The 18,870-nt window shown below is 39.2% G+C and overlaps 1 protein-coding gene and 1 long non-coding RNA gene across 2 annotated transcripts; both read left to right on the top strand.

The window, feature by feature from the left end:
- Positions 1-1,481: 1,481 nt before the first annotated feature.
- LOC138968158 (uncharacterized) lies at positions 1,482-5,043 on the top strand. Its single transcript, XM_070340720.1, has 2 exons — positions 1,482-1,783; positions 4,184-5,043. Exons 1-2 carry the CDS (start codon positions 1,581-1,583, stop codon positions 4,920-4,922), a joined length of 942 nt encoding a protein of 313 aa, XP_070196821.1. The 5' UTR covers positions 1,482-1,580; the 3' UTR covers positions 4,923-5,043.
- Positions 5,044-6,735: 1,692 nt separating this feature from the next.
- Positions 6,736-10,748, top strand: LOC138968947 (uncharacterized). The gene is made up of 4 exons (XR_011456325.1): positions 6,736-6,856; positions 7,018-7,087; positions 7,787-7,865; positions 9,983-10,748. It is a non-coding gene; the product is annotated as an uncharacterized lncRNA (long non-coding RNA).
- Positions 10,749-18,870: the final 8,122 nt, after the last annotated feature.

Genomic DNA, 18,870 nt, shown 5'->3' with positions numbered 1-18,870 from the left:
TTTTCGTCGATTGAACAACCAAATTAATTAATTATGCTTAAGTTTGGAGCTCAATCCGTCAATTAATTTCACGACAAATGTTCTTTGGCTTGCTTACAATTTTACATGGACTTGTATCAAAAATAAGTAAAGAATGTCACCGGATTCTGAGCTATGAATTTAACACGCTAAAGTTCAAGATTACCCATATCCCTGTACACCTCTAACCCTGTACACCTCTAACCCTGTACACCTCTAACCCCGGGGCCCGGGTAGCTCAGGTGGTAGAGCACTGGACTTGTGATCGAGAGGTCGCTGGTTCGAATCCGGGCCGGGACGGACACGGGTCAACTTTATGTGCAGACCCAGAGACGGTATCCATCTCCCACCCCCGTGTCACCACAATGGCACGTTAAAGATCTTGGTCATTGGACCATAAGTGCAGATGGCTGATACCACCTAAACACGCAAACATCAAAACGCCGTGAGGGCGTAAAACTCGAATCGTATAAACCAATTCATGTCCAATATAGGCAATTAAAGGCCTACTGAAGTGCAACATTTTTATTCGCCGAAAACATGTGTAATAGCAATCTGGTAAATGTTCCGAAGACCATTTTGTAACATTTTGCGTGGCTGATTTTTTATTGAATAAAAACCGATTCCGCGCACCTGTCCATTCTGCGAGAGACAGCCCCCGGTGCAGTGACGTCATGAGTGTAACACGGCCGTCAAGAGCAACATGGCCGACGGTGATAGTAGCGCGGCCACTGCCAGTATGTATGTTCGAAAAGAGATTCCATCTTCGAAGCGGAGAAGATATGGCTTCGCCTGTGCTGTCGCTGAGTGCAGCAACAATCATGGTAAGGGCCATACCATGCACAGGTTTCCTAATGATGCCGAAACTCGGAGGCAGTGGGTCAAGTTTGTGCAAACTTGCAGAGCGGATTTTGGTCCGAAGTTCAAGCAATAAAAATGTTGCACTTTAGTAGGCCTTTAAGACCTGACGGACAATAAGCCCCTTAAAATTTACTTTTACTTACCTCTAACCCTGTCCACCGACTTCCCCTTCTCCCATGCGAAAGGAGCCAAACCCTGCCATATCACACACACACACACACACACACACACACACACACACACACACACACACACACACCACACACACACACACTCTCACCACACACACACACACACACACACACAAACTCACACACACAAACACACACACACACATACACACACTCACACACAAACACACACACGCAAACTCACACAAAAACACACACACAAACTCTCACACACACGCACACCACACACACACACACAGAGATAATAGTGTGGCGGGAAGGGCAACAGCTACGGACAACAACAGCAGCAGCGGCAGCAACATTTAATTAACGAAATGTAGTCAGAAAGAGAATGTTTTGCAAAAGGCATAAGTGCGCGCAGAGAAACAGAATCGTTCTCCATGAATGCTGATTTCGCCTTTCTGCACATCAGCAGGTACACCGATACTACGAACAGGAGACTTAGCCGAGCTGTCTGACAGCAAACATCCATCCATCCATCCATCCATCCATCCACCGAACGCAAGACTCATGGCCATTATGACCCTAGCCGCGTCTCTTCTCTCTGCTCCAAAGATGGCTGGACACTGGCTGGCCAGCTTGGGTCATCGCCAAGGTGTGCAGAGGCTGCGGTCAAGTCTTCCGTACTCCTGCTTCAGGTGGCAGCGACCCCTGCTGGCCTGTTTTCTTCTGGTCATCATCCTGGTGGTCGTCCATGTTCATTTGCGGCCATGGTAAGAATAAAATCAAATCAAATCAATTTTAGTTTATGATCTCTATCTGAGAAATTACATTGGTGGAGCATATTATATGAAGACAATCGGAAGACTAAAACAATAAACTATTAACATAAATGCACTTACAAATACGATCCTTATATAACCAACAATCTTGCTGAATAGAAATAAAAGATTTATTTAAACACACACACACACACACACACACACACACACACACACACACACACACACACACACAAGCACCACTATAAGCTTCTAGCGTGTTGCTGTTTCTGTGAACTTTGTATACATGTCATGATTGTAACCTTTGTTAAAATAAACTTATGTTTAAACCAACACACACACACACACTCACTCACTCACTCACACTCACACTTATATATATATATATGTAAAAGATTCATTCAACATCATATGTGGAGTATTCTTAAAAAATCGACAACCACAGCAACAGAAATACGCTTAAAATGTGGACGTTAAGTAGTGCTTTCTACAATGCTGATACCCTTTTGTGGGTACTGTTAGATATATTTCAAGACACTCTCCTCCTCGTGAAAACAATCCGGCTCATCGTCTCAGAACTGGCCTTGCTTTTAAAACAGATACGAACATCCATCCACTTTGTCGCATACCAAACATAACACCCTGCTGGCTGCTTGCTGTGTTGAGTTGAAATTTTGTTGTAGAATTAATTTTTAAACAGATAGTACATGTAGTGGCTTTTTAAGAAATTAGTTCATCAAAAAACAAATTCATCTGTGCACAGAGGGCTTCCATTGCTAGCTCCTTATCTGAACTTTGTACTGTGAAACGTCGTTATAACTTTTTTTTCTTGTTATTTTTTGATGAGCAAGGAAGTTAAGACCGTTACCTATTCGAATTAGGTTCTATCTATAGACGTTTTAATTCAATAAACATTAAAAATATCCATTTTTATATCTGTTTGCAAAATAACACTTACTCCCTTTGTGAGGCACTGTCAGGGTTCAGAGGCACCCGCAAGGAAATAGGAAAGCATGTAAATCTAAGCACACGATTTCTGTCAACGTTTTAGACTCAAAAACGCCACAAACCAATTTCGTACATGTTTTCGTATGAAGTCTGTTGCAAACATGGTATAAGGCGAATCAGAGGGTAAAACCTTGGAGAGAGAACTGAATTGTGATAATTCATCACAATCTACGCAGCCGTCCTTGACTGAGCCAAATGACGCTACTGTGTGTGATTACCTTTACTGTACGTGCGCTGCTTTTACTAAAACAATATTTCCAAAGAAGTATGCAGTTATGTAAAACAACAAGACAGCAGTAAATCTAATATAGATTTAAACATTCTTCTTTTCAGTTGGCGATTTTGTCCTTCCTCGCTGACTCTTTCTTTGTCAATCATTAGATCTTAAACACACAATTGTTGGTGACATCTCCATCCATTCTCCCCCCCCCCCCCCCCCCCCCACACACACATATATATATAGATCTAAAAAGATCGAAGTCTACAATCAACACCAGACAAGCCTTGAAAAGAAAACGATAGAGACATAGAAAGATACCAGATACTAGCGGAGAGAAAGTTTTAACATTGGAATTTGAGTTTGCTTGATTTTTTTTTAAACTGGCTGTCCATTGTAATGTTTACATTATCCATTCCAATCTGAGCTGAGAGGCCGATAGCATTACTTTTCGCGATTGTCGAATTATTGATTTTCCTGTCGGTCATTATTGTCAGTTCAGAGAAGGAGAAATGAGATAAGGACAGCACTTAAGAAGAAAGGAAATTCAGATACGTAGCCAACAATCCATGCTGTTCATTTTGGGTAAGTGATCAAGTGGATAGATGGTCTTATCCGCTTTAAAAAAAACCTCGCCAGATCTGAGACGAACTGCTTTTACAGTTGTTTCAATATTGGTGTGAAATGAAAGTTTCACTTGATCCGACCGCGAGCGCGGTGTGTGTGTGTGTGTGTGTGTGTGTGTGTGTGTGTCTCTGTAGTGTAGGTTAGGGAGGAGTGGGGGGGGGGGGGTGCGTGGATGAGGGCCTGCCCTCTATGTGTCTGCGTGTATGATTTCTTCCACAAGCTGAAAATAATCCCGAATTGTTTAACAATTTACTAATTTGAATTTGACTTCATAACATAACATGTTCGTTCATATTTTACACAATGTGTGTGTGTGTGTGTGTGTGTGTGTGTGTGTGTGTGTGTGTGTTCGTTCGTGCGTGTGTGCGGGTGTGTGTGTGTGCGTTTGTGTGTGTGTGTATGTGTGTATGCGTGCGTGCGTGCGTGCGTTCGTGCGTGTGCGTGTGTGTGTGTGTGCGTGTGTGTGGGTGTGTTTGTGTGCGCGTGCGTTTGTGTGTGTGTGTGTGTGTTGTGTTGTCTTGTGTGATGATGATGAGCAGGCGGTGCGCCCGGGAGACCACCCAGTTCCAGCCTGCGCTGACAGTACAGCAGCGCGAGTTGCTGTTGGACGCCCTGGACGAGTTCCAGACCTCGCTGAGGAAGGCCCATATCCCCTTCTTCATGTACGACGGGACTCTGCTGGGGTCGTGGCGTCATCACGGACTGATCCCTTGGGACGAAGACGTGGATGTGGTGGTCCCCTTCGTAAACAAGAATCAGCTGCGGGTCCTTCTGGGGCAGCGGAAGCCTGGCTACATCCTCCACGCTGACGAGCTGCGCCGCTGGAAGTTTCACTCTTTACTGGCTGCTCCCGTTAGCGGCAAGACCTGGAGCTCTCCTTATATCGACATCACCTTCTATAACCACACCGGCACCCACGTTGTTGTCAAAGCTCCAGGCGATCGTACGGCAGATGTCTTGCCACAGGGACATGTGTTTCCGCTGACCTCCAGACCTTTCGAAGGTCGTCAACTTCTGGCGCCTAACAACACATCCGCCGTGTTGAAGATGTTGTTCGACCTTGGTTATTGTAGGGTGGGGGCCTACAGTAATTTAAAGGAGAGAATTGTTAGAAAGTGTTCCGAGGTGCTTTGTGCAGAAATCCAACATCGTTTCCCCTTCGTGAGCCGAAGATATGTGGAGGGTGGGGGGTGTAAAGAGGACTTGATGCTGAACCGGGCAGTCATCAACCAGGTCGTACTCAATTACAGGGACGGCTGTGGGGGATCTGGGCAGTGATACATTAAGAAATGTTCGTCTTCTCTTTTTCAAATGCTGCTGAGAAAGGAGAAGATGATATATGGAAAAGTGTACATTATGGCCGAAAGCCTGTATTCTTGCGTGTGTGTCTGTGTGTGTGTGTGTGTGTGTGTGTGTGTGATGCTTTTTTCATCGTTGCTTGAATTACGAGTTGCTCATATTTTTTCCTCTGTTATTGTGGGTGCTCCTTGACAACTCAGTGACTTGTTTGGAATTAAAACGTTGTGTTGAACTAATCATGGAGGTTCTTGTTACGACTGACGTTAATGCGCGTGTGTGTGTGTGTGTGTGTGTGTGTGTCTGAGTGTGTGTGTGTGTGTGTGTGTGTGTGAGAGAGAGAGAGAGAGAGTGTGTGTGTGTGTATGTGTGAGTGTGTGTGTGTGTGTGTGTGTGTGTGTGTGAGAGAGAGAGAGAGTGTGTGGGTGTGTGTGTGGGTGTGTGTGTGTGTGTGTGTGTGTCTGAGTGTGTGTCTTAACTCTCCCTCTTATTCCCACTGTCTCTTTCTCATAGTAGGTAGGTAGGACCAACCCTTCTTTAAAAGTACGTGACAACGTCAGGTCGGGGCTAAAAAGGGCCACTTTCCCTCGACTGCTGTGAGGAAATTACAGCATCAATGTGAATCATTCTTATGTGTCGAAATAAAGCTATCTTTCCACTTTCGAACCACGTTATATTTATTGGTTCAAACAAAATTGTATTTAAGGCCCCCCCAAAAAATAGTCTGTTTACGGTAACATAGGCACACAAAAATAGGGTCGGGATTTTTTTTTCTCCCAAAAAACATATTTTTAAAGGAAAGGTCCAAGGTTTTTAAAGTGTAACTAAACAAGCAAAAAGGAAAAACATCGTTCAGCAACCTTTACACTTTGATATGAAGAAGGGCCTCATATACTGTCGAACTGCGAAAAAAAATTTTTTTTTCTCTCACTCGGACACTGTTTGACGGACATGTGAAGTGCGCGCCAGGAACGACAATCTTCTTAGTTTACATGATTAATGCCCTTAATTTTTGGTTCTGGTACTTTCAGTTCCGGCTGTTGTCATCAATCTACCAAAATAAAAGATCAAACGGAGTTTTCGATTTTTATTTCATGGTTCAGAAAAATATTGCTTATTTTCTGAAGTCAACCGTTTTAGCGAATCTTTCTTTAATTCTTAAAAGTCATTTCAGATTTTTGAAAAATAGTTAACGGTTAGTAATTACCAATATATCGTAAACAAACATATCGATAGGTTTTGGTAAGAAGACACAAGTGCGATGAATGTGGTACCAGTATTTTTGTGGTAAGTAAGGATGCATTTCTTTGCTGTAAGCACATTTACAATGCACATTTAATCTGTTTAGCAACATAAACGAAAGCATGGTACAGTGCCGCTTGTTTGTGGTCTATCTTTTCGCGGCAGATGCGTAACAATTAGGGTCTCAGTTGGAAAAAGCTGCTCGGAACCAGTGCAGATTTAGCTTGGGTTCTTTGAGTGTGAATGATCGACGAGTGGCTTGACATTTTTAACGAATCATTACTGAAGCCTACTTGAAACCATCATCTGTTTCTGAATTTGTAATCAGTTATGATTGAGCAGTCTCATAGGAATCGTCCATAAAATGTTAAACCGAAAAAGGGCAGACGATTCTGAATCACACAGGCTGCTGTACAAAATCAGATCTAAAACGATATTTTGAACTGCGACGTCTGCGTAAATGCCCTGTAACAAAATACCTTGTCCTGGTCATGTGTATACACATCAGCTTCTATTGGGAAGATCAGTATTTTATATTAATCACAAATACAAGATTAGAAATAGTTCTGAAGATCGCCTTTGATTTCAGTTTCAGCGGCAAACTAGCAGATCTGTCCAAACCGGCATCGTTTCATGGTTGAAACTTGAATCATCCCAAATAGATCTGAGTGGGGGTAAGTTTTATAGTATTTCAATTTTTTACGGCAGTTTTATTTAAAGATAGTGTAGTGGATGTCTCTGGTGAAGACTACAGTTATATGAATTTTTTGTTGTAATATTAAAATGTTTGTTCTTTATTTACACAATTGAATAATTTGTATTTATTTGTTTGCAGATGACGGCATACTGAGTGCTCCAAGAACATACGCCTGCTGGCATTTTGTGTCTTTTCTGAAGACGTCGAGGCAAGCAGAAGTCACGGTCCTGGCCACACACACACAATGACATGGACAAGAAATGATATTTTTTCATGGGCATATCCAGTATTAAAACTTTATTACCATGCAAACGCAACGATTAGAATTTAGAGACGGTCATCGGTCACACACACACACACACATACACACACACACACACACTGGGCGGATCCGGAGGGGGGTTCCGGGGTTTCCGGACCACTTAGGAGCCGACCTTTGTATTCTAAGTGACGATTTTGGAAAGAAGTTGGCTAATTAGTTTGCTCAGGTTGCGCCAGATCGATTAATTGTCCTTGTTGTGATTCAAATTTTTCTTCTTAATATATTTACTTTTTTGGAAGGTGTATTGGGGGATGTTTCTTGGCTCAGATTGATCCATTTTCCTTGTTTTTATCAACATTTGTCGGACCCCCCCAAGGAGGTTGAACGCTTTGCGTCTTCAACTAAACGCTTCGCGTCGTCAAATTGTCCCTAAATGAAATTTGGAAACTCCCCCTTAAAAATGATGTGATCCGCCCCTGCACACACACAAACACACACACAAATAGAGAAGTAATAAATGGATACAGTTTTTCTTTATTTAAATTACAATCAGATGTGGTCGTAGAACAGGCACTGTAAACATAACCTAGCATATGATATACCACTTGTGTGATGTTTCGGTCAATATCTTTATTTTCCTTTCAGAAATACATTGGCGTTTTGAATGTCAAGGGAAGTGATACAAATGCTGCAGCGGGCTATCAAGAACGCGAAGGCAAACAAGGTAAATACCTACTTCTGACATTAGTTTACTTATTAACTCTTTCTATACTGGCCATTATCTCCCCAGTCTCTCCCCAGAAACTGGCCATTTGCATGGGTTTGCAAAAAAATTCTCAAAAATAAACAAAACAAGATGCAGCCTTCAAACTCATAGGTTTTATTGTGAATATATTGCTAAAACATATGCCAAAGTTTGGTTTCATTGTTGTGAAAAAAATAAAAATATGATGTCCAGATTTATGGGTATATTTTACGCAATACGAAAAAGAGGGTATGTATTTTGACTTAGAAGCATTTTTTCTTATGAAGGCTCTGTTTGCAACAAAACTGTTTCTGTTTACTTGTATGAAGATTGTGCTAACACAAAAACATAACAAATACCAACTGATTTTCCATTTGGTGGTCATGTAAGCATTGTGAACATGTCCAAAAAATCTGATCACACACCATGTGGTCGACATGCAGACCTCAACGGCCAGTGTATGGTGGCAGAGTTGGAAAATAGGAAAAGTCTTGATGCCAATCCTTCATCAAAAACCGAAGAAAATCGTCATTGTAATAAGTTTGCTTTATTCTAAATCAAACGACTAGGATAGATGACAGACACAACGACAAACACATTCAATTCTATGTAAAACATACACAATGCGCACGTTAACAAGCTGGCCATAACAATGTGCCCATCGTGCATGAAGTGTGGCTTTGGTCGGATCAGTAGCCGTGCTTTGTCTGCGATGCTAAACATGAAATTTTGTTAAAGCGACGATTTAGCAATGTTGTTGTTGCTGCTGCTGCTGTCTGTTCTTGTCACGACATCTCGCCATATAACAGTTTTTTCCCTCCTGATTCTGAGAAGAAGCTGTTTAATTGTGATATCAGGCCTAGGAACCCCTGATTTTCACTTGGAGCATTCTCAAAGAAACTTAGCGTATGTTAAGAAAAATGAGTGTACTCCACACTTTGTCTTTTGTTGTTCGTTGTCGTTGCATGTCTACCGTTCCACAGCCACCTAATATAAGTGCAAGTGTTAAATGACGTATTTTCACAAAAGACTGCTTGCAGAGAATCATGTGATGCCAATGACAGGTAAGGACATGTGGTAATACATACTACGTTTTGGAACCAGGGAAAATGCAGCACAAATTATTTATCAACCAAATTGATTGACTTGTGCACCATGACAAAAGTTTTCTTTGATCCATAAAAGGTCTTTTGCCAGAAAAATTGCTCTGAACATCAAGTACCCTGCAAGTTGTCACACATTTACATTATTGAAATAAAAAGAAAACACACCAGTAACCAGGTTAGGTACGTTAATATCTATAATCAATATCTCGGCACGTTACTGCCTTCTTCGGGATGGTAAGCTGAACATTATTGAACAAAATAATCGGTTTAGATTGTATACTTTGATTCCTGAACGAAGAAGCAGAGGTACTGCATACAACTAGGACTGTAATATCAGCTTTTGCCTGAAACACACACACATACACTTATAAAATTAATGCAATGTCATTGTATGAAGCCAGAACAATCACTAACTTACATAGTTGGTCACACAATTACCCATCACTGAACAATAAATCGAAGTCGGGTGGATTCAATGACTAAAGCAGTAAAGGCTTTGAAAAAACCCTCATCACAAAACATCCCCCCCCCCCCCCCCAAAAAAAAAAAAAAAAAATGAAATAAAACAGGTTGTGTATATATAGCGCAGTAAACACCATGCAGGTACAAGCGAAGATTTGACAGAGATTATCCTTGTTTTATATAGCACACATTTTCTAGTTTTAATCTCTCTCTCTCTCTCTCTCTCTCTCTCTCTCTCTCTCTCTCTCTCTCTCTCTCTCTCTCTCTCTCTCTCTCTCTCTCTCTCTCTCTCTCTCTCTCTCTCTCTCTCTCTCTCTCTCTGGAAAGTAATTTATTGTTGCGTTTGTATACACATTGGTGATTCGTAAACTATGTTGAAAGAGATTGTCAAACAATATTATATGGGGTGTCTTAAAAAAAATGTATATCAACAAAATCTGTCATTATTATCAGGCACACGGTTTTAACAAAGCTATGTCACGGAATGCAACATAAGTGGCTTAAAAAGTCGTGTTTTTGTGTGTGCAGGATATTCGCTAGGACAGGACCTCAAGCTGAACCAGCACAACAGCGATGCATTCTTCCATGGCTTCCACAAAAGTCTTTCACCTATAGCGGGCATTGCATACAGACAGTCCCTAACCCTCCTTTTTAAAAATTCTTTAGACCAATTATCCCTCTGTTCCCATGTTAAACATGGAATAATTCTGGACAAATGCGAGGACGTTAGCTTTTTTTTATTTTATTTTTTTATCATTTTACTTATCATTAAAACTTGTTTAGATTTCGATTCGTAAACCATTTACAGTAATCCTTTGTTTTTTAACTTTGTTCATCTTACCACAGTCACTTCGTTGTTTAGATTTATCATTAAATTTGTTACCATTATGCAGGAAAAATGTAGAATAAAACCAGGAGAGCTTTCGGTAGAAGATATTTCCTGTGTCAAAAGTTAATGCTTATTCTGATTGATGGGTGCTCCAAACTAAGTTATTTTGACTGCCTTATTCGAATTCATTTCGAAGACAGGGCTGAGAAGTGGAGAAGCTTAGGAGAGTATCGTAAAAATTGTCTGGGTGTTTATGCAAAACTTTCGAATATGTCAGATTTTACTTTAGAGATTTTAAATACTGTTAACTGACAGAAATGCTATAACTTCTACACCAATTGACTGGATAACTTCATATTCAGCATACTTAAACTTGATTTTATGCATGTGCAGTTCACAAAGTGGCAAATTTGTAGGTTAAATTATCTAACTTTTGCATCACCAATGACACCAACGCTTTCGTGTCTGAGGATTAGCTGTAACTGCATGCTTTCTTCAGGTCATCGATAGCCTGGGGGTTGAAGGGGATGTTTTTACATACTCAGACATTCAAAATAATCAAAAAGGTAAAAGCCTGAATGGTTTAAATTAGGTAAAAATGGCTACCGCTCAATGTCAAAACTCGTTCTGTTTAGTCGACCCCCGAATTTGGAGAAAAAAAATTAAAATTGCATAAAAGTCAGACCATTCAATTTACAAAATTGCCACTTACTGGAAAGGCAGAACATAAACTGAAGTTAATGAATACCATATATAAAATAATTGGTTCAACAGATGCAGAAGTAATTTGCATGGTTGTGGGTGTCCTTTTTAGGGGGGTCAACCCTGTAGAAGAGACGATTTTCTTTAATTATCAATCCGTAATATATTGTTTGTTATGCATACAAGATTAACATTGACAAATACTTCAAGACTCCTCATTGATCTTAAGAAATGCTGTGGGTTTTTTTTGTTACTGACTGATTCACTTTCTATTCACTTTACTCTACGTAAGTCACGACAAGAAAAGCAAGGGAGGTAATTTCTTCGGAAGAGGTAATTCTCTCCCCTCAGAACGATTGTTGTAGTTTGTTTGATTTTGTTCCCTTCTAATAAGTATTATTTAAAATAGATCTTTACATCTTGATGTGAAAGGCGCAGTACCCCCCTCCCCCCAGGATCTTAAATTCTAGGTTGTGTCCATGTAAAATCCTGATCCTAGTCAAGATCCGAGTTGGTTTTTCATGCAACTGTGCCTCTTTATGCCACTCAATTAGACATACTTTGCACTCCATAATTGCACGAAACTAAGTACAGGAAATACGTTGTTGTCGTGTTTTTATTATTACATAATGAAATAAAAAATGTCACAACTGGTTTCGTGTTGGGCTTTCTCTCTCTGTCTGAATCTCATAATTACTTCCTTCTGAGGCCTGAAATGTGTTGCAGGCATTGTTCAGCTTACATTTATTGTTACAATTTTTGTGGATATGTTATTAAGTGTGTCTGTGTTTCTATCATTCGTTATCAGTGTGGTTAAAAAAGAAAAAAGCACACGTCAAAGTAATTTACCCTTCATGTTCATCATTATCAAAACATGCAGATACAGGTAATAAATATTTGTGATACTTTAAACAAATACAATGTTTGTTTGTTGCGTCTTTTCTCTTTTTCAGAGCAAACACACATCGTATTTGTTCAAATGTGTATATTCTGCACTTTCTAATACCCTGCATGGATCTCCAAATCAAGAATAATGAAAAGTCGTCTAATAGCCCTGCAGCACTCACACGAACATGATAGAAGCTTGCATGCATGCACCCAGGCTCGCTGTCTTCGGCTGAAAGAGCTTACCGTTGGATCTTCGCTCAGACAAATAATGTAGCTGTCTTGTCCACTTGCTCCTGTCGCATAGATCTGCAATGTGCAACATCGTCTTTGATTAATAAGTCTGAGGCACAGACAAACACACACGCGCGCACATTTGCGAGAGAATGCACGTCAGTCTATTCAATCAAACAGTATAAAAACATACCACAGACGTGGTGGTGGAAACTGGACATTCGCCGTATAACAAACTCAAGAGATTCATTTGTGTGTGTATGTTTAATCAAAAGTTCATCTTGGGCACATTCAGTCTGTATTTTAACAGGACCCATCCCGTAAAAACTTCGAACAGATCTATTAAATTCTGAAATCCTTGACAATTTTTTTTCTCCAATCATCTGTATCTGACCGAAGTAAAAAAAAAAAATCAGCCAGTACACGCATCTACCCCCTCACACGACAATACATATGTGGCGAAAAAAGGAATCGAGAGGGGGGGAACAAGGAATAAATTAGATCCAGAAATAATTCCACTTCATCATTCCAAAATTCAAGTGTGAAGTGATCGGATACTGTGGTAAATATACGTGCTTAGTATCACAACTGAAAATACAAGCCCTAGGGTTTTAAATCAAGGAAACAATTAAAGTTAAGGAAAGATCAACAGAAATGTCGAGAACATGTAAAATATTGTACTTACAATCCGTTTCAGCATGCTCTTCGAATAATAATCTCCCAGTCAGCCTCGTGCTTACGACTTCGACAGGATGTTGCCTCTCACGCTGAGCCAGTACATTTGGAGTGAATTCAAAGGCCAGAGATGCAGTACAAGCACATTAGTTAGATCCAATTCATTTACATTGCTACCTTGCCCAATTTATGGCTATTTCTGTTGGTAACATCACACATGTGGCAAGCAGTGCTTGTTGCCGACTCTGCTGGGACAGGCAGCAGACGATTTTATTTAGGAACCAAATTCTGATTGGTCAAAACATAAAACCGGAACTCAAAGTACCACTTGTTCTTTGGAAGTATCAAATCAAGAACAGATAATCAGGTAAATCTGAAATGGGTTCAACACTTTTAAAAAATCGTAGTAAATCAGAAAACACAGTAAACGTTGGAAAAATCGTCCAGTATCGCTTCTACAGGTCTATACTTGGACAAAACATAAAGCAATTCAGTAAAGCTGACACTTCATAATGTCTGTTTAGTTACACTTTAAGTTATTTTGCCAAAAAAACAGACTTCTTTTTTTTATGTTTTTTTTCCTCCCAAATGCCAAAAAAAGTCAATGGTCGCGCGAAAAAATAGGGTCGGTCGGGATACCGAAAACAGACCTCCTTTTTTTTTGCCTTAAGGCTGGAGTATACACCTGAGGCCATATTTCAAAGTGGTTAGGCAGTTTTAAAGGTTTGTTTTTATGTTAGTTCAGTGTTTTGTTTATCAGGAAAAAACAAAATGAATAGAGCTTGTCGCGCAAAATTTTGAGATAGCGACTGAAGTTTGAGCATAGGTATGAGATTTTTTCACGCAAACCCTACTGAAGAAATTGTGATATTGTATTGTGAATATGTTAACAAAAAAACAATCGGATGCTTAGAAACTGAAGAAGAGAAATAGGGAAGCAAAATAGAACATCAAACATAGTGATTTTACAGGTGAATTTGGAAAAAACCCCTTATGTATCCATTTTTGAAGCCCAATTTGAAGCATGGAACACAGTCAAACATAAATTAAAAGTGTTAAAGTGGTTACAGTGTTCAGAAATAGTGTTAAATAACAAGTTGAGTTATCCCTCTTCACAAATTTTAAAAGAAATACACCTCTTGTCGCGCAAAATTTTGAACTGTGATGCTTTTACAACCCCCACCGCCTACTCATTTTTCAGAAAAGAGTGCATATTATCTTCCAAATAGACAAGCAAGGTAATCAGATGATCAAAAACTTCAGAACAGAAATAGGGAAGCAAAAAAGAACATGCAACATAGTGATTTAACTGTTGAATTAAGAAAAAACACACTTGTTTACTCATTTTGTAAGCTGAATTTAAAGCTTGGATGACAGAAATAAATAAATTAAAAGTGCAAAACTGGTTACAGTGTTCAGAAATAGTGTTAGATACCAAGTTGAGTTATCCCTCTTCATCACAGAAACGCACCTCTCGTCGCGCAAAATCTTGAACTGTGATGCTTTTACTACCCCTATCCATTCTTCAGAAAAGAGTGCATATTATCTTCCAAATAGAAAGGCAAGGTAATCAGATGATCAAAAACTTCAGAACAGAAATAGGGAAGCAAAAAAGAACACCCAACAGAGTGATTTAACTGTTGAATTCAGAAAAAACACACTTGTTTACTCATTTTGTAAGCTGAATTTAAAGCTTGGATGACAGAAAAAAATAAATTAAAAGTGCTAAAGTGGTTACAATACCAAGTTTAGTTATCCCTCTTCATCACAGTTAAAAGAAACACACCTCTTGTCGCGCAAAATCTTGAACTGTGATGCTTTTACTTCCCCCACCCCCTACCCATTTTTCAGAAAAGAGTGCATATTGTCTTCCAAATAGAAAGGCAAGGTAATCAGATGATCAAAAACTTCAGAACAGAAATAGGGAAGCAAAATAGAACATCCAACATAGTAATTTAACTGTTGAATTCAGAAAAACACACTTTTTTACTCATTTTATTAGCTGAATTTAAAGCTTGGAAGACAGAAAAAAAAAATTAAAAGTACTAATGTGGTTACAGTGTTCAGAAATAGTGTTAGATACCAAGTTCAGTTATCCCTCTTCATCACAGTTAAAAGAAACACACCTCTTGTCGCGCAAAATCTTGAACTTTGATGCTTTTACTACCCCCACCCCCTACCTATTTTTCAGAAAAGAGTGCATATTATCTTACAAATAGGAAAGCAAGGTAATCAGATGATCAAAAACTTCAGATAAATAGGGAAGCAAAATAGAATATCCAACATAGTGATTTAACTGTTTAATTAAAAAAACACCTTTTTTGAAGCTGAATTAGAAGTTTGGAATTCCTCCGAAAGCGGCGTATGGCTGCCTAAATGGCGGGGTAAAAACGGTCATACACGTAAAAATCCACTCGTGCTAAAAACATGAGTGAACGTAGGAGTCTAAGCCCATGAACGAAGAAGAAGAGGAGGAGGAGGAGAAGTTTGGAAGACAGAAAAAATAAATTAAAAGTGCTAAAGTGGTTACAGTGGTTACAGTGTTCAGAAATAGTGTTAGATACCAAGTTGAGTTTTCGCTCTTTATCACAGTTAAAAGAAACACACCTCTTGTCGCGCACAATCTTGAACTGTGATCTTTTTACTACCCCCGCCCCCTACCCATTTGAACACAAAAGAGTGTATATTCTCTTCCAATTAGAAAAATAAGTAATTTTAAGCAACTGGACATTTTTAAAATACATATTTTCTGTCAGCCCAAGGATTGCTTAGTCCATTAAAAACAAACAGACTAGGATTTAGCGCACCCATTTTAAGAAAAAGTTAACATGATAATTGATATATCAGACTTTTTTTATGCAATTACTACTGAAGATTCCAGACCAGGTAAAACAATCATTTTATATTCTTTGTCACATTTTTTACTCTTTTTTTTATAAATTTATCTATAGCGAGTCTTGTCTCTTTGTGTCATTTAGTTATTTTGAAGAATTCTATCCTGGCAAAAAAAATTAAAAATCCCTACCTACCTACCCTATTTTGTTTACCCATGTTATTAGAAACAGACAATTTATTTTTATTGGCCTAAAGATCTTGAAACATTTGTTTTAATAGAGAAATAACAAGTACAGCCCTTAGCTGTGTCACTCGAATTTCTTTGTCAGGCTGAAACTTAGCTGTTGCGTTGAAGTCTGCTGTGTGTGTCTGGGTCCAAAGCAACTTTCACATTCTCATCTACACATTCTCATCTACACACTCACGTTACTCACACAATTATACAATTCTACCCACAGAGGCGTTCGGGGATGGGGGTCTCGCACTCGGGCGAATCACACCACAAAATACAAAGTATAACGTACACAGATTTTTCTATTGAACCAAAAGGCAAATTAAATCATGAATAAATCAATCAAGCAAAACTTCCACACAATGACACACTCACTCTCGGTTCACACTGCGCTCTGGGCGTGCACACTTGGCAGCACGTATACCGTTCCGACGCCGTTTGTCTTCCTGCAAGTCCAGCACAGGCACACGATTGTCCAAGAATCACAATAATCCGGCCCGACCAAACTACGCGCTAGCACGCGCCAGCACGCGCTACCTTGAACCATAGCACTTATATACTTTATTTTTATATTTCTAGTTAGTTCATCGTCCATTCTCACATAATACAAAATTTCAAACTTCAATGATGAAAAATACGGAAGTTATGACGAGTTTAAGGAGAGCTAATGCACTACTCTCAAATCCGACGATTTCCGCCATTGACTAAACAGCGCCCTACCACTTTGAAGTAGACGCTACCCGGTGATCCATAACACTTACATAATTTATTTTTATAGTCTATATAGTTAATTGTCCATTCTTACATAATACAAAATTTCAAGCTTGAGTGTTGAACATTTCAGTAGTTATGACGGGTTTTAGGCGAGCTAATGCGCTACTCTCAAATCCGACAAAATCCGGCAGTGACTAAAACTGCGCACTACCAATTTTAAGTGGACGCTTAAAGTTACGTAGAAAAGTCCAAAAGGGTGCGTTAATGGTGGTAATCCGGCACACACACACACACACTGACACACACACACTCCGGTTTGGTAAGTTACCTGATAAATAATGTAGCCTGTAGATTTAACGGGGAGACTGATCAGACAGGAAGAGTAATACTTTCACATTTCCGATGTTCAGCGATAAACTTGTTTTCTTCGAGAGTTCGATCTTCGTGCGATTCTGGCGCGTTGTCACCAAGAACGTTAAAAAAACACAGGATATCATCATGATGCCTCTCTACAAAAACCAGGTCTAGGAACTCTTCATCTAAAGTCAGTCAGTAGCCTATTAACCTCCTCAACACAATCCTCATCTTGTCCCATAGTGATTTCTGCCGCCAAAGAACATGTGGTTCTCAACTCAATTAAAGACCGATTTGTCGTCTTCCGGCATTGCGAAATTCAGATCTACCCCAACTTCGTGCATTGATCTGAGCAATAAAATGTAGATGCGATAATCTGCAAACATCTCTTCAACACAATCTGCATCTTGTCCCATCGTGATTTCTGTCGGCAAAGAACATGTGGTTCTCAACTCACAAGACCAATTTGTCATCTTCCAGTGTGAAATTCTGATCTGCCCCAAGTACGTGCAATAAAATGTAGAAGCGATAATCTGAAAAATATCTTTTCGCGTGAACGCTGCCACGTTGTCATCAGTCCAATGTCTTTTATCCAGAGCAGGGACGAACACACTTTTTCATCAGCAGTTTGTTATGTTTATCCGCAGACTGCTTTCCATTAGACCTACTTGTCTGTTTTAGATTGACTCGTATGGTTCTTCAGACAGGCAAGAAGTGCTTGTTTATAGTGACACGTTCTCACGCACGACATGTCGTAAATGCAAGTTCTAACGATTGTTTTTTATTGCACTGATAGAGAATGTCGATAGTTGTAAACTTCTGACATTTCCTAATGTTTATTTCATTATTTTGCATACGGATATGGCTAATAAGTGGATAATCTGTTACGACACGAAACGCGTTCTAAATCCGGGAAGGGAGGCTACTCCAGCGTACTTTCAGGTGTGTCCTAATGCATGAACAGTAAAAAAAAAATACAGCTAGGACACGCACTCAAGCAAAGGCTTATATCACGTGACCAGAAAATGTATATATATTTATTACTGGGAGGCTTTTATGTATGGCATTCCGTTTGTCAAATAATTATTTGGATACTTTTTCATGTTTTTTTCACCAGTTTTAGCTAAATAATCATTATTTAGAAGCTGATGTGCTAAATAAGTAATTGTTTATAAACAATGTAAAACAATTCTAAATAATTTTTTGTTTACGTAAACCATTCATTGTTTATCTAAACAATTCATTGTTTATCTAAACAATTCATTGTTTACGTAAATAATTCATTGTTTACGTAAATAATTCATTGTTTACGTAAATAATGTATTGTTTACACAAATAATCACTTATTTCTCAAAATAATATTTTTTGGGTGGATACAGTGAGCAGTTGCTAAATAAATCATTGTTTACTTTACCTATATAATGCATTATTAGCAGATTCGCTAAATAATGAAAACTGCTTTCCCTAAACAAAAGGTCAAGGTCATGACCGGGAGTGTTTAGTGTTTGCATTCTCTCCCTTGAAGTTGTTGAAAAAAAGTTTTCCGTCCTAAGTTTTCTGTTCTGTCTCAACAAAAACTTTCTCTTTCCATTTCTCTTACTGCATGATTAAACTTTTTTTTATCTGTAAGTTACACAACACAACACAACTTGGTATATACGAAACTGGGTAATGTGTTGAAACCCCAACAACCAGTATCCACTGCCAGTATCAAAACCCACTGCCAGTATCAAAAGTTTCTGCTACAGCAACCGCAGCAGGACCAGGTCCGCCAGACAGAATGCCGCATATGGCTTCAGCAGAAGCGCGTGAAAAAACTTCCAAAATGTCTCTGGTTTCAATATTATCGTTCCTTCCTGCTCCCTCGGCCATTTTGAATTCCTTCGTGACGCGAAAATTCTCCGTAGTTTCGAATATGTTTTTACTTTTCTCTTTGAAATGAAACGATTAAAGGAA

Source organism: Littorina saxatilis, linkage group LG6 (assembly GCF_037325665.1).
Source record: "Littorina saxatilis isolate snail1 linkage group LG6, US_GU_Lsax_2.0, whole genome shotgun sequence".
Taxonomy (NCBI): Eukaryota; Metazoa; Mollusca; class Gastropoda; order Littorinimorpha; family Littorinidae; genus Littorina; species Littorina saxatilis.
Note: the sequence above shows the minus strand (reverse complement) of the source record. Positions and strands in the feature narration are given on the sequence as shown.

Coding starts and splice junctions, on each gene's coding strand:
- LOC138968158 (XM_070340720.1), top strand. CDS start 1,581: ATGGCCATTATGACCCTAGCCGCGTCTCTTCTCTCTGCTCCAAAGATG. Junction 1,784..4,183: donor CATGTTCATTTGCGGCCATG/GTAAGAATAAAA, acceptor GATGATGAGCAG/GCGGTGCGCCCGGGAGACCA.